Raw genomic sequence first — 27969 nt, 5'->3', positions numbered from 1 at the left:
TCCAATGTGCCAACTCTAGGACGCCTTCAGTATGCCTACCACCCAGGTCACCCCGACAGAGGATGTTCTTCTGCAAGGGATCGCCGACTCTCTTTTCAAAGCACGAAAGGTTGTGGTCATTACCGGCGCAGGCATCAGTACCAATTCGGGCATTCCTGTAAGAACCCACGCAGGAATGGCTCCTCAACCCATGCTAATAAGTAATGCTTAGGACTTCCGAAGCGAAAATGGGCTTTACTCCCTGATTCAAGCCCAGTTCGATGCCGCGAATCGTGTGGACGTGGTCGAGCCGAGGAGTTTTGGACCAGCTGATGCCGGTCGCGAGGAACGGGAACCGCCTGCGAAACGGAGGAGACTTTCGTTCGAGGATTCCGGCATTTGCCTAAGCGACGACTCGCAAAACTCAACCCAAGTTCAGGGAAGCAATCATGCATCCGCTTCGCAGGGCTCCGACTCAAATACGGCGAGGTTTACTGGGCCCATCACTAGGGCGAGGTCGAGGGAATCAACCGTCGATGCTAGGAGTACTAGTACCGATGATGCACCCGTTTCGGGTGGCAGGTCTACCTTAAGCGGATCTTCAAGAAAGAGCGCAAGAGCTCAGTCTTCGCCCCCAGACGAAAGCCCTAGGAAAGACCTGGCCGCCGGCAGACACCTAGGCTCGGTGGAAGCACACCAAAAGCCCAGCGACAGAGCTGCCCGCAGCTATCTTCGGAGGAGGGGACGATCTGCAAGCCCGTGTGCCCAGCGAGCCAACGCTTATCAGGCGAGCTCTGCTGAGATGCGCAAGAGGTCTCTGTTGACTTCTACCATTGCCTCCGTGCAGGGTTCGGGGAGCATCGAAGCCGTCAGTTCGACTTCAATTCCGACTCTGCCGAGGGCGACGTTCTCCAAGGATAGCGAGCAGCTGGAGGAGAGGAATACGATTCACGTTACGCCAAAAACCTCGAGGTTCTTCTTTAGCTCCTCGCCTCTGTCATCGCCACCTAGTGCATTTCCGCAAACGCCTAGTTTCTTAAGGGACGCGAGCCGCTTCACACGATCAACTCTACGACAGCAGCCAATGGGTTTCAGTTCCTCGCCATTGTCGTCGCCTCCGCCAGTTTTGTTTGACCCCTTTGAAGAGCCTTCATCGTCAACTAGTCGGCAGACATCGAGTGCGGCTAGCAGCACCGCATCTTCTGAAACCGATGAAACGCTTCCGTCCTCACAGCCTAGCAAGTCGACTTTGCCCAACATCAAAGGCAGGGATCTATTTGATGCCTCTATATGGGCGGATCCCTTGAGGACATCAGTATTTTACACGTTCGCTACGACGCTTCGAGAGAAGGTGAAAGACGTCGTGCCAACGGAATCTCATCACTTTATTGGCCATTTACGCAATCGGGGGAAATTGGTCCGATGCTATACGCAAAACATCGACCAGATTGAGGAGAAGGTTGGGCTTTCCACCTCGCTCCAGGACGGACCGGGGCATCGGGGTCGCTTCTCGAGGAAATCTGTCGGGGCTGTCTTGGCTACGGCGGCAACGGGAGGCTCCGCAGAGTCTATCTCCGCAACATCAGAAACGAGTGATTCGAAAGATTTGGAGGAACCAAAAGTGCCCGATGGGGTCGGAGTCGCGGATTCGGCTGAAGTCACTCCGTCGGCCGAGCCACAGGTCCAGCAACCGGCTGACAAGAAGTCCAATGGCGTGGAATGTGTTTTCTTGCACGGGTCACTAGAGTCTCTTCGGTGTTTTCTCTGCGGGAAGATTTGCGACTGGGATGAAGCCGACAGATCACACGAGACACTCTCTGGGCGACAGCCTGAATGCCCGTATTGTGCCGGAGCAACGGCAGCACGGCAAGAGAGGGGCAAGAGAGCGTTAGGCGTGGGCAAGCTGAGACCAGATATCGTCCTCTACGGCGAAGAGCACCCGAACGCCCACCTCATTTCACCAATCGTCACCCATGACTTGGGATTGTCCCCGGACCTGCTTCTCATTCTCGGCACGTCACTGAAAGTCCATGGCCTGAAGATCCTTGTCAGGGAGTTCGCCAAGACCATTCACAGCAGGGGCGGCAAAGTCGTCTTTGTCAACTTTACGAAGCCTCCGGAGAGTTCGTGGGGGGATATCATCGACTACTGGGTACAGTGGGACTGCGATGCATGGGTTGCCAACCTGAAGGAGAGAGTGCCCTTGCTTTGGCTGCCGCCCGGCACCAAATTACCAAAGAAAAAGAAGGAGAGCAGTGAAAAGACGAAGAAACGTCAGAGCTCTACAGAAGAGAAGCCGAAGGTGGATGCTGCGAAACCATCAGCAAAGCCACAAGCGAAATCGTCTACCGATTCAGCCCCAGGTTTGCCGGCAGAGTTGTCGCACGACTCTCGATCAGTGACGACAGCGAGGCCAGAGAAGGCTTGTAAAGCTCCGAAGCTTGACAAGGTAGTGAAGACCGAGCTTCTCACGATGCCGCTGGAGGTTGCTGCTCCTCCCAAATCTACACCCCAGAGGCCAATGGCAGTCCGTGATGACAGAACGAGCGCTGCTTGGGTAACATGGAAGGTGATGGCTGAACTTCGCCGCATCGTCGGCAGCATGACTCCGACGACATCAACATCCCCTACGGCCTTACGTGTCGAAAAGCCAAAGATGAGGAGATCGAGAAAGTCAGCACCGGCTGCTCTGTCACGACCGGCTCCTGTTCTTTCAGACCAAACAGAAAAGAGCCTCGAGCTAAGACCAATGATGGCACAGGTTGGGCAGGAGACTGGCCAGACAGAGGTGGCTCGAAACGAGGGTGCCGGTGCGCAAGTGGCCATGTCGGACGCAGCGGAAAGCTCAATCTTTGCCGCTGTCAAACTCAATCCTCGAATGCGGAAGCGAAAGACGATTGATGGCGAGGAGATTTTCGTGCCCGGTATGCCACGGCCAGTCGCTGCCAAAGCCCTCCCACAACCGACTCCACGAAAGATTAAGGCACCGCACGCCAAAGAGAGGCCAGTCATTGTGTCGCCCAAGATTCTCTCCGACATCCAGCGTCCATCCATGGACTCGCTCAGGTTGCCACCACTTCAGACAACCAAGGCGCCCGCCGCCACGCCGTCGAAGCCTCAACCATTGGAGCCTCTTAGCTCCCCTGCAGGTCCCCTGTCAGCCATCTCGTCCAACACGCAGACCCGGGTCGACACACGCATGGCGAACCCTTTCTTTCTGTCAGATCCCCTCTTGTTACGACTCATCCAGGCCCCGGAATGGACCCCTCCTCAAAGCCATGGTTTCAAGCCCACCAAGGCCGAAAGAAAATCCAACAAGGATGCAGACGCCGCTATGGCGTTGCAGGATCTCAAGCAAGGATAAGTGTCTGGGTCACTGCAGCAAACACACTCTCCGATACGGAGAGAGCATTACATATAGTTTATGGATAGAGGAAGCGCTGAATTATACCCCCGCGGTGGACTGTATTTTGTATACCGTACTCCAAAATCGAGGTGCAATCGACATGTATGGTTCGTGACTCTTCACAGACATTCTTGACTCGTCCGCAACCGTACTCTTTCACAACCCGTGACGGATGATCTCGTAAGACTCTAGACCGAGGGTCTTGACGCTACGCCCAGTCCAGGGCCCTGCAGTAGGGCATCCATCGTCTGCATTGCGAACAGAGCTTTGCGTGCGATCTGGCGTGCTGTTGTTCGAGAAGGCTAGTCCCAAGTCGGGACGCTGTACATGCCCAAGCGCAGAAAAAAAAAAAAAAAAAACATCCAAGCCTAGCGGGCGAGTCAGGTTTTGTTTTTCTTGTTGTTTGGGCCCTTGATCTTCTCTGGGAACAAGAAAAGTGTTTCTTCTAGAGCTTGGTGCCAGTGTCGCAGGTCCACGTGGAGGAGCTTATGAGGCTGGGCGTCAGCTCCATACTTTTAGGTACGTGTCGTTGAACACTGCAGGTCACTTGGTTGTCACTCTCTTGTCAGAGATAACACAACTGGCTGCCAACTCCAAGTTGTTGAAGAATGGCGCGCTAATATGGGGTTTAGGCTGTCTGGAACCACTTAGCAGTCAATAGTCTGCAAGGCAATGGGCGCCAATCTTGTTGCCACTCCAAGACGACGATATCACACGCGTGTGAGAACCAAACAGTCGGTATCTCTGCGATGGCGAGCCCTACCTTCAGGGATCCCTGGTCCGTCAAAGTCCAAGGATCTGGCAGGTCGTGAGTGAGCGCCAGATGGTCCGTTACATCCCGCTTAAGCTGGATCGCAAAGTGGTAGCTGAGCCATCGCGGGCAGACGGAGTAGACCCCGACCAGCTGCCTTACGACTTAAGTAAGGGCTCTGACGAACGCATTGATACCAAGCGGGGATCACGAGAGATGCGAGCTTTGGGACTCATGTACGATGTGTATTCTCCGAGACACGAACAACATCCGTGAGATCGCGGTGCGGCTGAAGTTCGGCATGGAAGCCTGGGGTATTCTTCAAGTCGGTGACACGAATCGTGGGCCGAGAGTGCAGTAGGCTCGGCCGGCGCACGTTCTGGCAGATTTCAGCTCCGCATCTGCAGCCTCATGATGGGCCAACAGAAAGATGTTTCGAGAGGCGAAAGCTCACATTAGCCGCTTGATGCTGCGTGTGGAAGCGCATAAAGGGTCCAGAACCTTCAGCCTTCGGGTTCGCAACCTTTACGAAGGGTGCGTAAAGTTTCCTTGAACCTTTGGCCTGGATGTGTATCCAGTCGGTCTGCCCGCTTCGAGTGCCGAGCCTTGCATATTGATTCGAAGCGGCCATCAGCTATCACGCCATCCAGGGCAAGGTTCTGCCACAGCCTTTGGGTTCCTGAACCATGCTTTGCCTAAGAGCGAGAGCGGAAAGAAACAATCCACAATGAAGCATCTCAAGGGCGCGAATAGGATAGTTATCCCAGTAGCCCGAAAGAGTCTCCAGCTCGTCGGGCCAGGCAAGCATGGCAGATGACTAGGCGACTTTCTCCAAGCTTACTTCGTGCTCCACCTGTCGATAATGGAACGAAAAGTAGGCAGATGTTTTTGACTGGATGTTGATTGCCAGGAAAACTGCTGAACATGCCGGAGACGTTATTGTACCACATCAGATACACGTGGTGGTTCGTCAGGCAGTTCTGCTGGTGGCTGCCATGGTTTGAGCTTTTGCGTTTCCGGAAGACTGTCCCTTGAGGGAGCGAGCTTCCAGACCATAGCATCCTAGCCCATAAGATAACCGAACCTAGAAAGACTGAAGCTGGAGCTTGCTGGAACACGTGAGACACGGGACAAAAAGAAAGTGTTTGGCGAAGAAGCAGTTGGCGAGGAAAGAGCGGTGGCGTTTTTGGGGGAAGCTGGAAAAGCCGGAGGGTGTGTAAGAGGGTGTCGAGTGGTTGGTGGTGAAGCAAAGTCGAGATGGTGTTGTTGATGATTGGTAAGGAGATGTGGGAGGTGAGGAGTCGTTGACCGAGAACGCTTGGTGGAAGCCGGGACGTCATTCGCTCCCGGAGCAGGAGGAAAGGGCGGAGTGGTGGCGGTGGATCCCGCTAGAAGCACCGGACTTGCGCCCCGTCCTCCACAGGTGGCTTCCGCCTTCTGCAACACAGACGGGGGCAGGAACTGGGGAAATTGGCGCTTATCTAAGGCAGCGAGCCACTTTCCCCCGCTACGAATACCTGCCTTCCTTCTGTCTAGACTTTTGTGTAGGTACCTGCTACCTGCTACCTGTGCCGAGATTGCCATCCAGGTTCCGTTCCATTCCCTCGGGCAGGAACTGCCTCGTTGGTGGCTGTTGGGATAGGTCCCTAGGTACTTTACGTGGCGTCAAGGCGTTCCGTTTCTTCACCGAGCTCTGACTTCCTTTTCTAAGGTAGGTACCTGAGGTGAGGTGGTCCAGATCTCGCCTGCATCTGCACCTGCTCACCTTGGCTCATCCATCTGAGCAGGACAAGGAAGGAAGGGACGATCTTGGATCTTGATGGCGATCCCTGCCTGCCATTGCACTGCACAAACTGCACAAACCCTTGGCCTCACAGGCCAACTCGCAGTTAACCTTGTTCCGTTCCAGTTTACTTTACCTAAGGCAAGGTGCCGTAGGTAACCAAATTTCAACTTCATTTGACCGCAATGTGTCACCTCGCCGGCTTCCGTCTCCTCTTCGGCCCTGACTCCGGGCTCTCTCGCAGCTTACTACCTCAATTACCCATGCAGACTATACCTAGTGCGACCAATTCTGCAAATCCTATCAGTTGACAATATCAACATCACAAAGCATGGGAGGTAGTGTCTCTGTTTGCTACCCTGATCTGGGCATTTTCGAGCTTAGCCGGACAAGCTCCTTTCTGAGCTCCATTCCCCATCCGGCACATGGCACTTGTCTCTTGTGGAGATTTCCATTCAAGATGGATTAGCATTTCACCATACGGATATCTGCATACGAAGCATATGAGTACTTACGAGGAATACGCCCCGTGTGGGATGCCTCGTTGGGACGCCACGAGTCTCACCTGTCGCATGTTCTTTCAGAACCACGAGGGTAGGCACCATGAGGCCATGCCTTCCCACGCCCTCCCGTCTAGTTGGACTTGTTGATGGTGTCTTCGACAAGTATGGGTTGATGGGAAACTTTCAACCGAGTCGTCAGCCATCCATACATAGGGTTGGCAACTCTCGACATCGAGATCGCGGATCACAACCTCCGGTGTAACGCGAGACAGACAAGCCTCAGAGCATAAAGAAACTGTCTCTGCTATCCCATTCCTAACGGCCTGGGGTCCTTAGCCAATGCTTGACGCCCCCGCGCCCTCGTCGACAAAGAAGAGGCAATCCAAAAGCATACACATCTGTGTCTTGCCGCGTAGTGGCCTTCGCACACGGCAAAGGCAATAGACGTGGGCATATCGAAAAGTCGCAATTGCCGCTTCCCCTCCAGAATTCGATGGAGCGATCGACACAACTCACCAGGCACGCCGGCTTAGCCAGGTCAACACTGCCTGCTGTCTCACTTTAGACAACACCAATGGACAACAAAACAATGTGGTCGTTGAAGTGGTCGATCATCACCGAATCCGGCGATTCCATGGCATCCGCTGGTGTTTGGTCCCTGGAAAACATTAGTCAATATCACCACAGTTTGGGGAACCCTCAACGTTGTTCATGGAGAACACGGTTACCGCGCGATTTCGGTTCACCAAACTTTGCGAATTGCCTTCCAAATTTACCATACATCTGTGCGAGTTGCAATTCTTCGGAGCGTTTCCATGACGTATTGGCAAATGGCTTCTCGCGCTTCTCGGCAGGCATTGTCCGCTTGAAGAATCACAAGTCTCCGCATATAGAGCCGCTGCGCTTCTTGACACTCTCCTGAAGACGCTAGCGGACTCTTTGACGCTGGGCTGGGACCGCAAGCTCTCATTCTCTGCCTGCGCTGGATGGCGCTTTGGCTCCTCGAAGCACTTGTGGGAGCGTCTTACCTACCTTAGTCTCCCTCTTCTCTGCCACACATGGTACCAAAACTCCCACGCCTGGACGCTTCAGGAGACCCGTCTGGCTGATCGGATTTTCCTCTTGCTGCCGCTTCAAACATCTTGTCAAAGCTTAAGCAACACGGGGCTTGTTTTCCCTTTGTCGTTCAGTTAACAAGCGCCGTGTTCTGGATTGTTTTGCATTCTGAAGTATCGACAGAGTTGCTCTGCCTGCAGGGGGGATGCTTCGGTGCACACCAAAATCTGGGGCTACGGAAGATGCGGAAGACCACGGAGAGGCGAACGACTTACATGATGGACAGGATGGGTACTTGAAGAGTACTTGTCGAGTTGGAAGAAGTGCCCACCACTTCAAAGTCATAGGCTCGCCCGCACGAACGCCTCAGGGTTCTTCCAGAGCCTCGCTATTTCTGGACTTGTAGGCCCTCGTCCTCAGTCATATCTCTACCCTCGTCCGCCTTGGGAACACAGCTGTCCACGTTTGGTTTTCACATCTCAATCGATCCGTCTCGGCTTGCCAGGCCGTTGCTGACACTCCTCGTCGTCCTTCTGATTCGTTGTTTCGCTTTTCGAGCATTTTCTATTCGCTTTGCCGATTGGGCCCCAGCTGCTGCTCCGGCCAGACGTATTCTCGGATCGGCCACCCACCACACCAACTCTGGGAATATTGCTCCTTGCGTTGAGCTGATACGCTTTTGGGTGGTCCACCTCTGCATGGGATTGGACGCCTCAGTCGAACTGGCAGCCCGACACTGATTTTCGAATCCAAGACGAACGGAGCCCACGCCGCTTTACTATAAAAATGGTCAATCCTAATCGATGGTCATGGTCGGCGGGGCCACGAAGAAGTTCAATCCGAGGGGATGCGGTGAGCAGCTCTCAGCCATTAGCACGTTCTCCCGACAAGCCCATTTCGTGCGAGGTCGACGTCCCAAACGACCAAAACCTGCAGGGTGGCGGCGCTACCAGTGTCTCATCGCGCCGTTTGACCAAGAATCGGTGGAGCTGGCGGCCAGACGCAGCCATATCGGTGACCCTGGAAGATCAACCAGAGACAACACAGGGCGAGAGGCAAGACAGGGAGCAAAACTCGGAGCAAGTAGACACATCAGCAAGCAAATCCCGCCGCTTGTCGAAACTGATCAAAAAGACAAATACCGCTCCTATTTCTGCGTCTCGACCAAAACGGAGGCCGACGTCCATGATAGCACCGACAAGCTCTTCTTTCGGAGCATCACCTTCTTATTCCCACCCCGCTTCCCAGGCGGTGCAGCAGCACATAGCTGTCGAGGAGGATCAGGATCATTCCTCTCGCGCAAGCCCCCTTCCAAACCAGCCTGCCACAGGGGTCAAGAACAAGCTCAATCGCTTTCTCAGTCGACACATCACCACCCGGCAAGTTGACAAGAGAGCTGTGCTGGTGCAACATCAGCATCAGCAGACACAAGGAGATCCGACACCGCCGCCATCCGGACTACAGCAGGAAAAGCAGAGACCCATGCCGATGCAACCCCCGATGCGCCATCGTCTCCAACTCCACAATCCCCAGAACACGCTTCGGGCATCGCCAGCCCCCCCTGTCGCCCACATTCAGACTCAAGGTTACACTGACAACGGTCGTCTTGTTGCACCGCTGCCAGGGCTTGACGAAAACTCGCAGCTGCAGCTGCCGCCAGCGACAAGCCGACCCGCGACTGTCACGGGTCCAGTACCGGCAGCGGCGCAAAGTCTTGGTACTGGTACCTCACCGTCAATGACTGCCGCACCTCCGGCAGACGAGACAGGGTTGCTGAACCGCCTTATGCGACGACGATTGGTTTCCAAGGACAAGGACGCTCAGAATAAGAAGACGTCGATTTCCGCCGGGAACGATCATACAAGTTCGTCACAGAGCCTCGACCAGCAGCGGGTCACGGAGCAGCGCGAGACGCAGACAGGGCCTCTGCTCATGAACCCGCTCATGTTGAACCCGTCGCACCCAACACCTGCCGAAAGTGAGACTGTCTTGGATGCGCGAAGAGGCTCTTTGAAGTCTGCAGTGCCCCGATTCCTACGTCCAGTCACACTAGCACAGCAAGCACCTACGAATGCGACTCAGACTGCCGGCGCCGCCAACTCACCCAAGCCCAAGTCGCCTCCCCGACAGCAGTCAACCATGCAGACCTCGAGTTCTGATACGGCGACGCAGCTCAAGTCGCGATCCAAAGCGAGTTTCGGAAAAAGATTCTGGTCAAGATCCGGCGCCAATGACTTTGGAGAGGACAACGTGACCAGCACCGAGACACCGGCAACAGCATCGGCGCCGCGAACGGCCTATGTTCCTAAACACGCGGCGGCTGACTTTTCGCGTACGACTTTCACAAATACGTCGCGCCACAATCGCCATAGCTTTTCCTTTGGTAGCGACCCGGACAACGGCGCTCAAGCACTGGCCACAATAACGGCCGCCTCCTCCAGGGTGAATGAGCTGGAGCAGCCTCTCCACAGGCAACGGACGCCATCCGCAGAGACTGCCGAGAAGCGCAGGTCACGGGACATGTCGCTGTCCAAGTACGAGGCGCCGCCTCCCCACGAACTGCACCGGCGTCTCGAGATTGTTAAGAGCAGCGAAATTGAAGTGGTAACCACTAGGGAACCGGTCGCGATCGACCCCTTGCAGCAGCAGCAGCACAGCCTGTTGCAAAATGCTTCAAATACATCGTCGGCGAACGGCAAGGCTCCAGCAAGACCTCACTCTCGTCCATTATCATCCCAACGACACAGCTTCAATCTTGTATCCGACCCATACGCCAGAGACCTCACACCGCCAAAGTCAATTTCTCCAGTCGAGATGGAAGCGCCATTTGACCCGCCAAGCCAGCCAGAGCAGCAGCAGGCGCCACCATCAGCACCGCCACGGCCTACCTCGTCTCACACTCGCCCGCCATCCCGACAAGAGACTCCGTCTCAAGAGAGTGGTAGCCGCGAACCGACGGATTATGAACGTTTCGTGGCAGAGGCAGAGATTGCGGAACGCGAATATCACGCCCAAATGTGGCGAAACCTCGCACGGCGTTCGGGACACTACGGGTACAGCGACAACCCCTGGAGCACGACTCGACAAGCGGATGCTACTGCTCCTGCTGGGCAACGCAACAACAAGAGAAGCAGCGCGCAGTACTCGACGGGGGCTGGCAAGCGTGCAAGCATGATGTCGTTTGGCGCGGCAGACGACGAGCGCAACCTGATCTCGTCAAGCTTCTACGGGGAGGCGCCACGCAAGCCGAGTCTCTCGCACAGCGCTAGTGTAGGTGCAGACGGGAAAAGGGGACTTCGACACCAGGGGAGCGTGTCGAAGAGAATCTCTGACTACATTAAGCCACCAAAGCCATCTCAGCAAGCCACTTACGAGGATTGGCCCTCTGGACGAGCCAACCGACGAAGTGTCATTGCTGGGATTTCTGAGTATTGAAGAATGAGACATGATGGAGGCGTTTGCGGATAGAAAGGATCATTGCCTTTGGGGTGCTGGATATTGATTGCATACCACAGTAGAAGGGAGAAGGGATGTTTTATTGGCTTGGCGCAACATGGACACCAAGACGACGATTTCCGCGGATGATATACCACGACATAACTATTTCCTTAACTTTTTTTGTATCTGAGGGTCAGCCTCATACCAAATAAAACAAGATGCCAATTACAGTGGGTTCGTTGCATGAAGTGATGTAAGGTAAAGGTAAGGTAAGGTAAGCTGTCCTGTATCGGACGGGAAGCGACGGAGTATCGGGGTCCTCTATCGCGGGGCCTCTCGGCGGAGTTGAGCGGCGGGGAAAAAGAGAGACGGCACGGATCAACCTCGCACGTTTGGATTGGACGTGAGGAATCCTCACGGCGGAAATCCAAGGTTAAGGGGGCCTGGGACTGCCCGGATAGCTTAGGTAAGGCAAGTAAAGAAGGCACGAAGGATTCCAGGGAGGTACCTTAGGTAGCAGGGTCCACGTACGCTACGTACTACGTACCCCATGAGCCACTGAGAGCAAAGGATGAGTGGCCACATCAGGCCAAAAGAGCCAAAAGAGCACCCTGTTCCATCAGCTCTGAGGCCTGTGAGTGGCCTTCTCCAGGTACCCAGCTTCCCAATTCGCCATCGCGAAAGAGAAAAAAAAGTGACAGATAACCACCATCTGGCTTTTTTTTTATTTTATTTTTTTATAACGTCTGTCGCCTTCGGCTGGATTCTGCTTTCCGCCGCTCACTTCTCCGCCGCCAACGACGCGAGACCCCACAGTAAGGAAGTAGTAGCAGTAGTACCACTGGTGCACCACCACCACCACCACCACCAACCAGCCCTGATTCTGACACGGGTCACCTTTAACATCTTCACATCGCAACATCTCTTTGTTGTGCTCCATCTGCATCAACCAGGAGAACCACTGTCGATGCAACAAGGGACATAGCATCATCCGACAAACAACCCGCCCTCTTTCATTTTGTCCGCCGTTCTGTCGCTTGATCCACGATATCGCGCGCAATCGCCCACCATGGCGCCCCTCGTGGACAACCCCCAGATCAAGGTGGCCGAGCTGTGGAAGCCTTTACCGACATACTTCCACGCCTACGTCTGGCCCTTTGCCATCATCTGGCCCATCTTCCTCCGCTACTACCTTACCGCCGAGCTCTACGAGAAGCACATCGCATCCGAGGAATGGACCTTTGTGTGGATCGGCTCCATCGTCACCCTTCAGTCCCTCGCCTGGCTGAGCACTCACTGGAGTGTCAACCTCCAAGCTACCTTTACTGCCACCCGCGCCAAGTCAATTGACGAGGCCGAGCTCGTCAAGATCATTCCTGTCGCCAACGCCGGCTCTGCCGAAATCTGTAAAATCATCCGCGACAAGGTAAGCTAAGCCCCTTGCGAACAAGCGAGCCATCCTGCTCCTCCTCCTCCTCCTCCTCCTCCTCCTTTTCTGCTCTCCGCAGTCTGACTGACCTTTGCTCTTTCACTCGTGCAGGTTGGCGGCAAGATCAACACCACCTTCTTGTTCCAGAAGCGCCGCTTCATCTACTTCCCCGAGGACAAGTCCTTCCGAACCCTCGCCTACGATATCGATGCCGAGCCAAAGCCCAAGATCGGACGCTACCAGCAGTCCAAGGGCATCACCACCGAAGCCGAGCTGAAGAGAATCGAAGAGCACTATGGCGCCAACGCCTTCGACATCCCCGTTCCTACCTTTACCGAGCTCTTCAAGGAGCACGCCGTCGCACCCTTCTTCGTCTTCCAGATCTTCTGTGTTGGCCTGTGGATGCTCGACGAGTACTGGTACTATTCGCTCTTCACCCTCTTCATGCTTGTCGCTTTCGAGAGCACCGTCGTTTGGCAGCGCCAGCGTACACTCAACGAGTTCCGTGGCATGAGCATTAAGCCTTATGATGTCTACGTATACCGCTTGGGCAAATGGACTGAAGTCCTGAGCGACAAGCTTCTGCCTGGCGATCTCGTCTCCGTAGGTCGCACCAAAGAAGATAGCGGTGTCGCCTGCGATATGCTGCTTGTCGAAGGAACCGCCATTGTCAACGAGGCCATGCTTTCTGGTGAGAGTACCCCTCTCCTGAAGGACTCCGTACAGCTTCGCCCCAGCGACGCCCCCATCGAGCCCGAAGGCCTTGACAAGAACGCTTTCTTGTGGGGTGGTACCAAGGTTTTGCAAATCACCCACGGCAACCCCGATGAAGAGAAGCCCAAGCTGGCATCCGGCGTCCCTCCTCCTCCTGACAATGGCGCCATGGCTATCGTCCAAAAGACCGGCTTCGAAACCTCCCAGGGCAGCCTTGTCCGCACCATGATCTACTCCACCGAGCGTGTTTCCGCCAACAACGTTGAGGCTCTGCTCTTCATCTTGTTCCTCCTCATTTTCGCCATCGCCGCTTCCTGGTACGTCTGGGACGAGGGTGTCAAGAAGGACCGCAAGCGCTCCAAGCTTCTGCTTGACTGCGTCTTGATCGTCACCAGCGTCGTTCCTCCCGAACTGCCCATGGAACTCAGTCTTGCCGTGAACACCAGTTTGGCAGCGCTGGCCAAGCTTGCCATCTTCTGCACCGAGCCCTTCCGTATTCCTTACGCTGGCCGCATTGACATCGCCTGCTTCGACAAGACTGGTACCCTGACCGGCGAGGACTTGGTTGTTGAAGGTATTGCTGGTCTAGGACTCGGTCAGGAGGGCACCAGCACCCCTCGCGAGGCCGACGGTGCGCACTCAACCATGACCCCCGTCAACGAAATCCGCCTGGATACCACTTTGGTTCTCGCTACTGCCCATGCACTTGTCAAGCTTGACGAGGGTGAAGTCGTTGGCGACCCAATGGAGAAGGCTACTTTGACTTCTCTCGGCTGGACTCTTGGTAGAAACGACACCCTCGCCAGCAAGCCCACCACAGCTGCTACCACTGGCGTCAGCGGAACTGTTCAGATCAAGCGCCGCTTTCAATTCTCCTCCGCCCTCAAGAGACAGAGTACTGTTGCCACTGTCAACGGTGCTGACAAGGCTGGCAACCGGATCCGTGGCACTTTTGTCGCTGTCAAGGGCGCTCCTGAGACCATCATGAAGAGACTCTCCATTATCCCTGCCGACTACGAAGAGACCTACAAGTACTTTACCCGACGCGGTTCCCGTGTTCTTGCACTCGCCTACAAGCAGCTCACTGTTGATAACGAGCTCGGAGGTAGCAAGATCAACGACCTTAAGCGCGACAACGTCGAGTCTGGACTCACTTTTGCCGGTTTCCTGGTCCTCTCCTGCCCTCTCAAGGATGACGCGAAGCAAGCTGTCCAGATGCTCAACGAGAGCAGCCACCGTGTCGTCATGATCACCGGTGACAACCCCCTTACCGCTGTCTACGTTGCCCGCGACGTTGAGATTGTTGACCGTGAGGTTCTGATTCTCGACGCCCCCGAGGACAACGAGGGCGGCGACAAGCTTGTCTGGCGCAGTGTTGATGAGAAGACTATCATCCCTGCCGACCCCTCTAAGCCTCTTGACCCCAAGATTCTTGAGAACAACGATCTCTGTGTTACCGGTTACGCTCTGGCCAAGTTCAAGGACCAAGTCGGCTGGCGCCAGATCCTCCGTCACGCCTGGGTTTACGCGCGTGTGTCGCCCAAGCAGAAGGAGGACATTCTCGTTGGTCTCCGAGACATGGGTTACTATACATTGATGGCTGGTGACGGAACCAACGACGTCGGTGCCCTCAAGCAAGCCCACATTGGTATCGCTCTCCTCAACGGCACTATGGACGACTTGACTCGCATCGCCGAGCACTCCCGGAACACTAAGATGAAGGAGATTTACCAGAAGCAAGTTGACCTCATGAAGAGGTTCAACCAACCCGCACCCCCCGTTCCCGTCATGATCGCCCATCTGTACCCTCCTGGCACTAGCAACCCCCACTTCACCAAGGCTGTCGAGCGCGAGGCCCAGAAGAAGAATATCACCCCCGAGGAATGGCTCAAGGCTAACGGCGTCAGCGCCATCGAGACCGTCACTTCCCCTGGTGCTAAGCAACTTCTTAACAACAACGACCCTAACGCTGCTCGTCAGGCCAAGGCTGCCGCCAACGCCGCTAGCTTTGCCGACAAGATGACATCCAGCCTGATGGAGACCGAGATGGGTGATGATGAGCCTCCTACGCTGAAGCTTGGTGATGCCTCTGTCGCGGCTCCTTTCACCAGCAAGCTGCGCAACGTTATTGCCGTTCCCAACATCATTCGCCAGGGCCGCTGCACACTCGTCGCGACCATCCAGACATACAAAATTCTCGCTCTTAACTGCCTCATTAGCGCTTACAGTTTGAGTGTGTTGTACCTCGAGGGTATCAAGTTCGGTGACGGACAGTACACCATCAGCGGTATTCTGATGAGCGTGTGCTTCTTGTCCATCTCTCGTGCTCGCGTTGTCGAGGGTCTCTCCAAGGAGCGACCCCAGCCCAACATTTTCAACTTTTACATCATTGGTTCGATTCTTGGACAATTCGCCGTCCACGTTGTCACTCTCATCTACATTGCCCGATTCTGTGACAGACTGGAGCCGTAAGTTTATCCTAGATACTACGTCTGCGAAGCAAACACTGACAGTGCAACAGCCGCTCCGGTGACGTTGATCTTGAGGCCGAGTTCGCGCCCAGTCTCCTCAACAGCGCCGTCTACCTGCTTCAGCTCATCCAGCAGATTAGCACGTTCGCCATCAACTATCAGGGACGTCCTTTCCGTGAGGGTCTTCGCGAGAACAAGGGCATGTTCTACGGTATTGTCGGTGTTTCTGCCCTGGCCTTCTCCTGCTCCATGGAGTTCATCCCCGAGATCAATGAACAGATGAAGCTGGTCCCCTTTAGCGATGAGTTCAAGATGACCATGACGGGCATCATGGTTATCGACTACGCCGCCTGCTGGGTCATTGAGGTTGTTCTCAAGAACCTCTTTTCTGACTTCCGCCCCCGCGACATTGCTGCTCGCAGACCCGAGCAGCTGGAGCGTGAGCGCGTCCGCAAGGCGGCAGAGCAGAAGATCAAGGACGAAGAGGAGGAGAAGAAGGCGCAGGAGAAGGTGGCCGAGTTTGAGCGCAAGGTGGAGGAGCGCCGCCAACAGCTCGAGGCATGGAGAACGGGCCGACAGAGGCAGTAGATAGATGTGTCGGGTTTAGACTAATTGTGTAACCAAAACAAGTTAGAGACGCAAAATGCGTGTGGAGAGATGTATGATAGAGAATGAGCATCATGATATGTGCATACAGTACTTTGTCGTAGTCTGAGTTTTGGAGAAGCTGTGTCTTGAAATCCTTTACAACCGGATCTTCATCAGGTAACCAAGACTTTTGTTTGCTACACAAGAACCATCAAAAAGATGTAGTAAGCCTGCCTTTGTCAGGCGCTATTCGCAGGTAGGTAGATCTTAATGACTATCTACGAAGCGCTCACGCATGCACGTCTTTCAACAGGAAATAGTCGGTGTAACGTAGGGGATGTTGGATCACGGCATGTTAAGGAATAAAGTTTGAAGTCAAGCGTGTTTGAAATTTTATGGTACAGAGGCAGACGCAAAGTCGATGCCACGAGTAGGTAAAGCACGACTTTTGGTGTGCGCTTCTGTGTCTACCCGTCATCCTTTTCTTTCTTTGCCAGTCGGATTAGACTGAAAAAAAAAGTAGTGGAGGATGTGATTTTGTTTTGTTTTCAACTCTGCTCAACCTATTTGTGTAGGTTTCCATCTACTACAACACGTCCCCTAGTTTACATCAAAAGTGACACACGGAAAGTGTTGCACTTATTTGGGGGGGTTGGAGGCGACAAAGGCAACACCCTTGGCAATGTTCTTCTTGAGGTCGGCGAAGCAGGCCTCGAGGAGCTTCTCCTCGGCGGCGTCAACCTTGCCGAGGGGAAGGATCTTCTCGACACCGTTGGGGCCGAGCTCGACCTTTGAGGAGAAGAAGTCGATGCCCTGGTCCTTGTAGAGGGGGGAGTCGACAAAGGTGGGCTCGACGATGCCCTTCTCGCCGTGGGAGGCGCGGAGGAGGGACTCGGCCATGCGGGCACCGGCGAAAGCCATGGAGAGGGTGGCGGAGCCGGCGCCGTCCTTGGCCTTGACGACCTCGTCACCGCCGAACTGGACGCGGTTGACGAGCTCGGCGTTGGAGGAGAGGTCGGGGTGGTTGGACTGGGAGAAGAGGGGGACGATGGTGACGCCCGAGTGGCCGCCGACGACGGTGATGTTCTCGTCCTTGGGGTCGGTGGACTTGATCTCGGAGACGAAGCGGGAGGCGCGGACGACGTCGAGGGTGGTGACGCCGAAGAGGCGCTTGGGGTTGTAGACGCCGTGGGCCTTGAAGACCTCGGAGACGATGGGGACGGTGGAGTTGACGGGGTTGGAGATGACGAGGATGTTTGCGTCGGGGCAGGACTCGGCGCAGGCCTTGGCGAGGTCGCGGACGATGGAGGCGTTTGTGTTGAAGAGGTCGTCGCGGGTCATGCCGGGCTTGCGGGGGACGCCGGCGGGGATGAGGACGACCTCGGCGCCCTTGAGGGCGCTGGCGAGGCCGGTGGCGGTGGGGTCGTAGCCCTTGACGACGGACTTTGTGTTGACGTGGGAGATGTCGGCGGCGACACCTGAACAGGAGTCAATTGGGTGTTGCTGGAGAGGAAGATGGAGATGGAGATGGAGATGGAGATGGACTTACCAGGGCCTCCGCGGATATCGTAGAGGGCGAGCTCAGTGACTCTGGGGTTGAGCTTCATGAGCAGGGAGAGGGGCTGGCCAATACCACCGGCGGCACCGAGAACGGTGACCTTGGAGAGCTATAGGCATGTTGTCAGCTGAATGGTCTTTTGGCTGTTTCCATTGTATGTGATGATGCATTTGTGTTTGTTGACGTTTGATCATGACGAAGCTTCATAGCTTGTGTCTCCCTTCAGTTCCGTGCCCCGAGGTCGGCTTTTCGGAGCTATGGAGAAGAGAGAGAGAGAGCTCTGCTTTGATGCGCAGCCAGATAGGAATTGGGAGCTAAAGGATGACTTACGCTTCTCGCCGAGGCGGAGAACATGCGGCGCTGGACGAAAGACATGATTGCGACGAGGAGGGGGGGGATGTGTAGTAGGTAGATGGTACACAGTTAAGATGGATGAGGGAAGAAAAAAAGAGCAGAGGTTTAAAAATTTATGAGGCGCGCGAAATAAGTTGGCACACACCTCTCACACAGCAACAGCGCAGCAGCGGAGGACAACAGGACACTCAACAGAGAGCACACGCACCACACGGGAGCCACAGACAGTGGATTGACGGGGGCCCGGGAATGGCAGGATGCGGCCCTGCGAGTGGGTGAAGGCTTTAGAAAGGGCCCACCATCCACTGTTTCCCCCCCGTCATTCCCGGCCTTTCTTTCCACACCTTGTCAGCACCTCAGGTTCCATTTCTCGGCTTCGCTCTTGTCTCTACCTTCCTTAGCTTAGCTGTGGTTGTTATTACTACCAACACTCCAGTGCTGACTGACTGACTGACCGGGACTTGCTTTCCTGAGGCTACAAGGTGCGAGTGATGTGATGGATCACGATGCGACCGCCAGCCAAAAAAAAAACAAGCAGGAAAGAAACCCCACGCCAATTCCAATTCAGGTCTAGCGTCACGGCCACCCGGAAGACCACGGGGAAACGCCGGAGAGGATACGTACTCCACACATCTCTGCGGCACTGCGGTGCATTCTGTAGCATCTTTTTTTCCCTTCCTTTTCTTCCTTCCCAGCTTCCCATCGCCGAGCTTGGTCCCCGACCATCCACTCTCCACTGCTACCACTCAGCCCCGGAACGAGAGACGCAGTCGACTCTGCCGCACCCGTTAGACGCCCTCGGGTGGATGGACGGACGGTCTCATCATGGCACATGCTTATCTACCCTACGATTACCTTGCTGTAACCCATCTGTCGTAGTGTATATGATAGATGATGTATCCCGCATTAATACCTACATCCCTCGACCCGAGGTTACGGTAAAGCCTGCTGAACTGTACTCCTTCTCAATTACCACCATTGTATGTATACTCCCTAATGGAAGCCAGCCAACGGACGCAATGGGTGGACGGGATCTACGCAGAATGGCCTCACTCTCGGTTTTGCATCCCTGGGATCCCCTACCATCCGTCGGAGAACATGTTACACTGTCCATCAGAACCGCCTTGCTTCATGTGACATCTTTTCAGACAGCCTTACTCGACATATGCATGTCTTCCCTGGCCCTACCCATGAAGCATACCGAGGCGGTACTCCATATGTACACTACCTACGCATACTCAGTGCAGTTGGGGAAGCCAGAACACGCCATCTCACTGGTGCGCATATTTGCTTCCATTTCTGTGTCGGCGAAAAGGTGCTTCGAAACTCTCAAGACACCGCAACCGGCGCCGACTCATGACCTCATGACCCCCCAGTCTTGTTGTACTCCGTACGGCCCGCGCCTCGTAGCCGGCTTCCACCCGGCTCCGACTGGCACCTCCCGGTCTGTGACATCTGGTGATAACATGTTTTGAACTGCCGTAACCTATGATAATAGGTCATGTAAAAAAACAGCCTATGCCTTTGAAATTCCTCTTCAAAACTTGAGATGGACAGTAAGTATGGTTCAACGTAAGACTTTCTTTGGGCTGAAAGGAAGGTTTTTTCAATTGTGCCACGTTGTACAGTATCACACGACGGAATTCAAATGCAAGCAGACTGGCAACATAACGATAGCCTGATGAGATTCTCTCATTGTGTTTTTGTCTGTATACATAGGTTCGAGTCTGAATAAGACTTAGTCAGTATCCAAGGGTTCATTCTTACACGCAGGACTGAATGCTTTCCATAGGTAAGCTTCGATAAATAGGTCATGCTTTTCAAATGACATGAGGATTTTCGAGTGTGACTTTAGCGGCATTCAGGTCACTGAGTAGGATAGTAATCTACAATAATCACATTGGGAGATGAAATACAGCCAATACCCAGTCCCTCCATCTCGTCATCAGAGTGAGATATGCTCTCATCACGCCGAGTGACTCTTCGATGACAGGCAGCGGGGGTTGCCAGCCGACCACGACGCTGACCCCACCCTAACTTTGACAGTCGCGGGGAGCTGTGGCGCTAGCTTCCAGGAACATCAGCTAAAGAAAGAACCCGCCACTTTCGTCAATTTCATCATCATCATTCTCAAATCTGAATTGCTGCGAAAGCTTCACAACTACACCCTTTCCCTTGCCCCAACAACTTCCACCACGGTCCGAAAAGCCGATTCTATCTCGACATAGATACACTTAGGAAGAGACGTCAAACTCCCAACATGTCTCTGGCGCAGCTCTCCCGCCTGCTGCCCCTCCCTGAGGACGAGCTAAAGCAGATGCTCGACTACGCAAACACGCTGTCGAAATCCGAAGCCGCAAACCACTTCAACGACTTACTGGGCGACTCACCACAGGCCGTCGAGTTCATTTCCTCCTTCAATTCACGACGACAAGAGAAAAAGACCCCAGCCCCAGCGCCGCAACACAGTTCGACCAGCTCAAGTGCCCCGGAGCCTGCTCCAAAGACGTCACGGGGACCCAAGAAGAAGAAGGCAAACATACACACACCGACCGCAAGACAAATTGAGGCTGCACCTCCCCCAGGAGCAAGCTACAATAAGAAGTCACAGGAGGACGAGTGGTATGGAGGGAAGAAGCCAGCTCCGGCGGCGGAGAGCAGCGGCAGCAACAGCATCAGCACCGCCTTCCCGCAACTTGGGGCCCCGTCGTCGGGTTCTAAGCAACCACCAAAGAGTGCTACCCCTCCTCCGCAGCAGCAAAGAACGGCCGGAGGCTACCTGATATCCGATGTCAAGGCGAAGCCCAAGTCGAACCCTGTATCACGATCCTCTACCCCCAAGCCTACGACGAAACCTACAAAGATATCGATTGCCGGAGGTACGCCAATGGCAGGTGCATCCACGGCCCTCAACGATTTAGACGCGGCTATTAGATCTTTAGAGCTGACGACGAACCCGACAATGGGTGACGATCCGAAAGCAAGGAGGTGCAACTGCGTTGCTACACGGCACCCGCTGCAGACGGCGGCGCCCAACTGCCAGTCGTGTGGCAAGGTCATTTGCGTCAAGGAGGGCCTGGGGCCATGCACATTCTGCGGCACGCCTCTGCTGTCGTCGGAGGATGTACAAGGCATGATCAGGGAGCTCAAGGCCGAGCGAGGAAAGGAGCGCATGGCTGCGGACAGAGATGCTCATAAGCGGGCCGAGGTCAGCAAGAAGCCGGCGCCATTTAGCCAGAACAAGATGTCCGAGGCGGAGGCCAAGGCCAAGGAGCACCGGGACAAGCTATTGAACTTTCAGGCGCAGAACGCGCGGCGAACGACGGTCAGAGATGAGGCGGCAGACTTTGATGTCAGCGGAGCCATGGCCGGCAGCGGAGGCAACATTTGGTCGACGCCCGAGGAGCGGGCCAGGGAGCTCAAGAGGCAGCAGAAGATCCTCCGCGAGATTGAGTGGAACGCGAAGCCCGAGTACGAGAAGCGGCGGCAGGTGGTCAGCATTGACGTGGTGGGTGGCAAGGTAGTCAGGAAGATGGCGGCTGTGGAGCGGCCGACGACGCCGGACGAAGAGGATATTGTGATGGACGAAGTTGAAGACGAGAACTACAGCCTCACCAGTCAACGGCAGGGTGGACAGGGCGGTGTTGGCGGCGGCGGAGCCTTTAGTCAGAACCCTTTGCTGGGAGGACTGATCAAACCGGTGTGGGACGCCAAGGGAAAGGGAGCGCAGCTGGAGGGCCGTAAGGACAGAAAGACGCAGTGGAGGAGGGTACAGGATGACTTTGGCGACAACGAAGCGGTGATCTTGGATGGCGGGGCGCATGGATACTCGGCGACGGGTGACGAGCCAGCGTGTGGTTGAGTTCACGGTTCAATGACTTGTCGTGGATTGGAGTGGAGAGTACGGGAGTATTAGAGGACCCTCAACAAGTGGTCAACTGGATGATTGGGTTAGAGTCTCTTACAGATGAGACATGAAGACATGAGTAAGCATTCCTCGGGGAGTTAATGGATTTGGACAAAGCATTGTGTAGCGGTGACGGAGATACGCTCGAGTGTTTGCACGTAAGGCATGATTGGGGGCATCTTATATGAGACTTACACTACCTACGGATACCTACCTTGCTAAATCTACCTTATTCAGAGATGGAGATGGGTATGCTCGGTTCACATTTGGGCTTGGGCAGCAATACTTCAGCTTCAGGGGTATCCGTTCAGTAATCCAATCACAGACAAAGAAGAGGCCTGGAACAGCAGGTCGGTCTTTGATGAAGAGCAAACATTGTATACGGATAGAGGATGGATGCAGATGTTCAGGGAAGTGTGGTGGTGAGGTACCGGGATGGGGAGGGACGGGAGGCGGTGGTGGTGTGGTGATGATGGTGGAAGATACCTTGGTACAATATCATGTGACTTCGTGTCTTTGACCTGCTGAGTCAGGCCGAGCGGGCAGCTAGGCGTGTCGCAGTTGCTCGATTTTTGCCCCCACCACTGTCCACGTCGCCTCGGTCGGGGTGTTTCTTTTGATCTGGCAGGCGCGGGCATCGACTCGCCCCGTGTACCTGCCTACCTTACCTTCCATTACTGACTGGCCAAATTCTGACATGAGTTTCCATTGCATCACACTTTCATTTTCTCGTCTTCATCATCTTTAATTTTCTATTCTCTCTGTAGACTCTATTTGCATCCTCTTGCGTGACCACCGAACTGGGGTCCCCGTCTGTTTAGCGAAACGAACCCCAAGAGCGTTAGGTCAGGACGACTGGGAGGGGGGGATTCGCCATTGTTACAGTGGAGGAGCCGCTGCAAGACACAGCCGAGAGACACTGGAGTTTCTCCCCCAAGGGCCAGAACAACGAGAACAAGAGTCAACAATCCACGGAAACACACACGCCCACGCCCACACACACACACACACACACACATCAGACGAGACACACCTGGGCAGAAAAAAAAAACATACGGGGACTTTCATTGTGAAAGAGAACAACCGACGGGAAGGTAAGCCAGGTGGGCGAAAATAACGCGACGCAGACCGCGTAAACCGCCCTTTTCCTCCTCCACCCCAGTCATCGCTCCTCCAGGCTCCCCGTTCCGTCTCCCATCCCCCCGCCCGTCCATCAATCCCCCCAGCTAATTACCTATCGTCTAACTACCGTCTTACTCTTAGGTGCCCGCAACCGTTAGCAAATGCCTCGACAGCGGACAGCACCGCCTGTGTGACCTGCCTAGTGTTGTCCGCGTACCTCACCTATCTATGCAACTGGACCACAGCCCACCACCACCACCACCACCACCACCACACTCAACTGCACCGCACTGTTCCTCCACCACACCGCACACCCGATCCTCGTCGCAACCCTCATCCGTCACCTCGGTCACTCCTACACCTCCGACCACCAAATCCCTCTCTCCTGTCCTCTCGCCGGCCCCGTCACCGTATATCGTCCTGATCAGTGTTTGAATACACTCTCCAACATAGTCGGTCCCTGCGTCCGTTCGCCGCTCGAACCCTCCGTCATCACACTTCAGTCCGGCGCATCACCAATCTGTCCGCCCATGGACTCTACCTCCATCCCGCCCCGGCTGGGCCATATACACGAATCCGACCGACAACGCCTCAAAATACACTCGCCCGCGGCCCTGCAAGACACGGGATTGCTCCCGAATAAAGCCGCTCGTCGTGCTCTGCAGCCTTTGGCCCGACCCCAGCCCGTCGCCTCCCCCGACGCGCTCCCCAACGACAAAGCCGCATCTTCCTTGGGCGACGCGACTGCGAATCACCACCACAATCTCCATAGCCACGCCCACGCTCACCTTCATCCACAAGGCCAACAACCCCAGCCCAGCTACCAGCAGACTTCACAACCCTTTTCAGCGTCAAATCACCTTCCTCGCATAGCCGATCACCGTCCTCCCAAAACCGCCTCAATCGCTGCATCCTCCGCACCTTCTCAGGTTAATCCATCCACCCACCAGCGACCGCTCCCCTCCTCTGACTCGCAGACCTCGAGCCTGTCCGCCGAACCCGCCAACGTCTTCACGCCGCCCGCCAGTCAGGGTGACATGCCGGGAGGAAGCCTCAACAGCCACGATTCCAGCCAAGAGTCACAATTACTTCAATTATCACATATTGCCGCCGCCCAGGACAAGCTGGCCGAGGACAATGTAATGGCAACGGCCCGGAAGCGAATGGCCGACGGTGCTCTCAAGGAAAACACCTCTCCAGTTCGGATGGGCCACTCGAGGAACACGAGCACCGTCAGCATGGCCTCTACTACAGCCAGCAGTATCGGTGATGTAAGTCGGCACGCGACACTAAAACAAAGATAGCATGGCTGACCCAGAATATATAGTGGTCCAGCGACCTCAAGACGCGCCTCTCGTACGCAATGCTCAAGGTCAATCACGGCTGGCAATCACACTCCATTGATGAAGTCGAATCCATGGCGTCCCAGGCCGCCTCGCCCACCTCAAGCCATTCCACCTTGCACGGCCGCCAAGAGCTGTCTGCAAGTCCTCGCGCCAATATGGCTCGTTATCAACCCGTGAGCGCCGCCACCACCGCAAGCTCTGGTCCCAGCCCTGCAACCTACGAGTCCTTCTGGAAGGAGGGCCAAAGATCCACGCATACCTCTGCCTCGCCTCCCGCACCTGTCCAGCATCAAAACGTTCCTACACTTGCACCGCCTGCTCCGATTCAGCCGTCAAGGCCAATCGGGGGCCATAACCCGCGCCGAAATTCAAACCCTCGCTACACTCCGACTCTTCTCTCCCACTCACACAGCGCGTCACCGCATACCCCTTCTCAACCGAACAACAATGCGACGCCAAATCAGAGGTTAGGCCGGACTCCACTCATCGACCCGATTCTCTTCTCACCTCATCAAAACGTTAGAGAGCAGGATGCCATCGAATCACTACTCTTCATGAGCAGTCCCGGAAACTCGGCCAACATGAAGCACAACTACTCGTCGTCAGCAGCCTCGAACTTGCCTGGTCGCCATGCTCTGCCAAGCTCACAACCCCGGAAAAGTTTGCCCTCGCAACGGCCCCTGCCGCAAAAGCGTGTGGGTTTTGAAAAGAGCCCTGGAGGTATTACGGCAGTGAGCGACATGGACATTGACATGGATTCACCTCAATCACGAGGGCCGATGAGGAGGCGAATCAACGGAAGTGCCAGCTTCTCCGGAGGAACCATTGGCAGCACTCTTCGTCCTCAACTGTCATTACCAGCGGCCCTCGGCAGCACCTCACGACCACGGCCTCGCTTAGCGGACGCAGACATTGAGCGGATGATTGATCAAGCAGCGCAAGCGGGCGACAGCTCTGACGACGATGACGGCGAAATTCAGATTCCAGGGAGAAATCGGTCAGAAGGGGCCGTAGGAGTATGAGTGCCGTGTTTTGTCCTGTTTTTTTTCGGGTTTCTTCGCATGGATGATCACCCGGGGGATCTGCATTGCTTTTATTTGGATTGCATATACACACGTGTTTTGGCGCCGGAAGAACCGAGGTTGCAAGGTTCCCGGGCGAAACGCGACGATGATGATGACTTTCTTTTTTGCTTTCTTTGGGACACATATATACACCTGCCCAGTGGATACTGTTCGCCCGAGGTCGGGTTCTCAGTATTACACGGGCATTTAGTTGACTGTTTTTGCCCGTCTTCTATACCAGGGAGGGGGCTTCATTCGGGGAGCATAAGGGGGCCCTGCACCTCTGACGGAGTTTTGAATCTTGGAGTTTCTCTTTTCAGGATGTTATATGCATTGCATGGCCAAGGCCGCGAGTAGCATCACACACGCATAGGATGGTGACCCTTTGGTCACCGTGCAAAATAAAAGCAAATTACTGGTTTGTACAAGTCTGAATTTACACGCGTCGTGAGACGCTTAAAGGTATCTGAGTAGGCCAGCAAGGCCATCGATATCGGTTTCCCTGAATATTCCCATGTCAAAACGTCCACCTCTTACTTCTCTCTAATGCAGTAGCCGTGCAGGTATATAGTAGACAGTAACATCATTACGAGTAAAGCCACACCAAGAAACGCCAGTCGTATCCAAAATAGTCATCAATCCATCCGAGTCTCTCTACCAGCCTCCGTGGTGGCCATGATGTCCGTGGTGACCACCCCCGTGATGAGGAGGCCCGCCGTGGTGTCCATGCTTCTCACGTCCCATCAACGAACCGACCAGACCGCCGAAGCCACCGGAAGAGTGGTGGCTTCCGCCGTGGTGCGGGGGACCATGGTGCGGCGGACCGTAGTGGTGGCCTCCGTAGGGTGGCGGGGGAGGTCCGCCGTGATGGTGGTGGTGATGACCTCCGTAGTGATGGGGAGGCGGGGGCGGAGGAGGCGGCGGGTGGTGGTGTCCGTGATGCCCGTGGTGTCCATGACTGTGGCTGCTGGAGTGATGACTCCCACTCAACCTGTGCTCCAGCTTATTCGCGACCACCGCGCCGCCCAGAGCACCCGCCACGGCGCCGAGTTTCCCGCCGAGGAACTTCTTTCCTGCGTACCCTCCTGCCGCGCCGCCGCCGATGGTGGAGACGAGGCCGCGTTCGCCTTCTTGGCCTGTGCCGAGTTGGGCGTCGTAGCCTGGTGGACCGGAGGATCGGGAGCGGTGGTGGGAGGAGGAGCCCGGGAGGCCGAGAGAGGAGAAGGAGGAGTGAGGGCGTTCTGAGTTTGCGGAGCGGGGGCGGTAGCCTGCGCTATCTATGAGGGGGCCCGCGGAGAGGTGGCGGGAGGAGGAGCCGCCTCCTGGGGTGTGGGTGTTTTGGCGGGTGCCGCCGTAGTAGTCTTGTGCTGACATTTGTGGGTGCTGCTTAGTTGTGTTTGGTGATGATGTTGTGGTGTGTAAGTGGTTTTGTATTCGCCTCTCGAGGTTTGAGTATAAGTGGTGAGTTTGTTGATGAACAAGATAGTAATGAAAGCAAACGGGAATGGGGACTGGGGAACACCAGCCTTAAGTAAACCGGTCGTCTGAACAGGTTCACAGGGGAACCAGTCCAAGCTGGGGGGTGAGTGATCAAGGCATGACTGTGACTTGGAGAGAAACCTAAGCTTCGCGACGAGGATGGATCCCGGGAGCGGCGCAAGGTCGCGCTGGGGCGGAGTTTTCGGGCTTGGGGTGGTGGTAGGGAATTGCGTAAGGCGGCGGCCCCTCTTTTTGGTGTCACTTCACATTCAAAGAGGGACACACTACACACTGGCTCCCGCGTCCATCCCTTCACGGACACTCCACATGGTCGCCGGGGCTCAGCGCCCAACGGGTTGATATTACACGTAATTCACGATGGGCAGGTCATTCTTCTCCGCAGGGGATGGTTCGACACGCGTTTGATGTGTTCGTGCCTTGGCTGTATCGTCTGGCGGCGCTAATGGGCGAGACAGATGGTCATTATGCCGAGTCTTTGGATACCGTCACGGGATTCTCATGGAATGTACTTCTGCACCACGTTCTGCAGAGATGTATCTCTGTATGGAGTATGAGGGATGGGATATATCTGTGTGGGACGGAGCGTCTGATGTGAGAGAAGAAGGTATGCTCGTCATTGTTTGCCCTGAACATTATGCCTGGTGCCTCGACCTTACTCTCAGTCTGTTTATTCGGATATACAGGTACAGACGGGAGGGGACGCAAGGTAGCGTTCCATCTGCAAACACACCTTAATTTTTGCTTATTCGCGGATTGTGGATTACCGGACCTGCAGACGGCAGATTGCGAATGCACGGCAGATTCCCACAAGGCGCATGCTAAGAATATCGAATCGGTGCTGGGCGAAGTCGGCGGGGGAGATCCGAGATTGCCGGCTGGGGTGCGACAGGGTGCGAGGCAGCGTCAAAAGTCGATAGGGCAGACTTTTGGCGAGGACTGAGAGTGGATGTGAGCACTGAAAATAAGGACTGAGGACTGAGTATGAGCCTGAGAGTGAGAG

General features: G+C 55.2%; 8 protein-coding genes across 8 annotated transcripts; 6 read left to right on the top strand and 2 right to left on the bottom strand.

Moving 5' to 3' along the window:
- Positions 1–31: 31 nt before the first annotated feature.
- CCOS01_10315 (Hst3 protein) lies at positions 32–3343 on the top strand (the record flags this gene model as incomplete). The annotated part of the gene is made up of 2 exons (XM_060458471.1): positions 32–157; positions 212–3343. The coding sequence occupies 2 exons, from the start codon at positions 32–34 to the stop codon at positions 3341–3343; spliced, it is 3258 nt and encodes a 1085-aa protein (XP_060311636.1).
- A 4921-nt stretch (positions 3344–8264) lies between these two features.
- Positions 8265–10913, top strand: CCOS01_10314 (uncharacterized protein; the record flags this gene model as incomplete). The annotated part of the gene is made up of 1 exon (XM_060458470.1): positions 8265–10913. One exon carries the CDS (start codon positions 8265–8267, stop codon positions 10911–10913), a length of 2649 nt encoding a protein of 882 aa, XP_060311635.1.
- Positions 10914–11985: 1072 nt separating this feature from the next.
- CCOS01_10313 (uncharacterized protein) lies at positions 11986–16118 on the top strand (the record flags this gene model as incomplete). The annotated part of the gene is made up of 3 exons (XM_060458469.1): positions 11986–12342; positions 12457–15527; positions 15581–16118. 3 exons carry the CDS (start codon positions 11986–11988, stop codon positions 16116–16118), a joined length of 3966 nt encoding a protein of 1321 aa, XP_060311634.1.
- A 639-nt stretch (positions 16119–16757) lies between these two features.
- CCOS01_10312 (malate dehydrogenase) lies at positions 16758–18051 on the bottom strand (the record flags this gene model as incomplete). The annotated part of the gene is made up of 3 exons (XM_060458468.1): positions 16758–17596; positions 17668–17785; positions 18007–18051. The coding sequence occupies 3 exons, from the start codon at positions 18049–18051 to the stop codon at positions 16758–16760; spliced, it is 1002 nt and encodes a 333-aa protein (XP_060311633.1).
- A 1148-nt stretch (positions 18052–19199) lies between these two features.
- On the top strand, positions 19200–19505 carry CCOS01_10311 (uncharacterized protein; the record flags this gene model as incomplete). The annotated part of the gene is made up of 2 exons (XM_060458467.1): positions 19200–19307; positions 19338–19505. 2 exons carry the CDS (start codon positions 19200–19202, stop codon positions 19503–19505), a joined length of 276 nt encoding a protein of 91 aa, XP_060311632.1.
- Positions 19506–20290: 785 nt separating this feature from the next.
- Positions 20291–21892, top strand: CCOS01_10310 (uncharacterized protein; the record flags this gene model as incomplete). Its single annotated transcript, XM_060458466.1, has 1 exon — positions 20291–21892. The coding sequence occupies one exon, from the start codon at positions 20291–20293 to the stop codon at positions 21890–21892; it is 1602 nt and encodes a 533-aa protein (XP_060311631.1).
- A 1697-nt stretch (positions 21893–23589) lies between these two features.
- Positions 23590–25427, top strand: CCOS01_10309 (uncharacterized protein; the record flags this gene model as incomplete). The annotated part of the gene is made up of 2 exons (XM_060458465.1): positions 23590–24330; positions 24387–25427. 2 exons carry the CDS (start codon positions 23590–23592, stop codon positions 25425–25427), a joined length of 1782 nt encoding a protein of 593 aa, XP_060311630.1.
- Positions 25428–26123: 696 nt separating this feature from the next.
- On the bottom strand, positions 26124–26843 carry CCOS01_10308 (uncharacterized protein; the record flags this gene model as incomplete). Its single annotated transcript, XM_060458464.1, has 1 exon — positions 26124–26843. The coding sequence occupies one exon, from the start codon at positions 26841–26843 to the stop codon at positions 26124–26126; it is 720 nt and encodes a 239-aa protein (XP_060311629.1).
- Between the last annotated feature and the right edge of the window lie 1126 nt (positions 26844–27969).

This window comes from Colletotrichum costaricense, assembly GCF_030867565.1.
Source record: "Colletotrichum costaricense strain IMI 309622 chromosome Unknown Scaffold_10.1, whole genome shotgun sequence".
Classification (NCBI taxonomy): domain Eukaryota; kingdom Fungi; phylum Ascomycota; class Sordariomycetes; order Glomerellales; family Glomerellaceae; genus Colletotrichum; species Colletotrichum costaricense.
The sequence above is the reverse complement of the archived record's forward strand: the minus strand, read 5'-3'. Positions and strand labels throughout refer to the sequence as shown.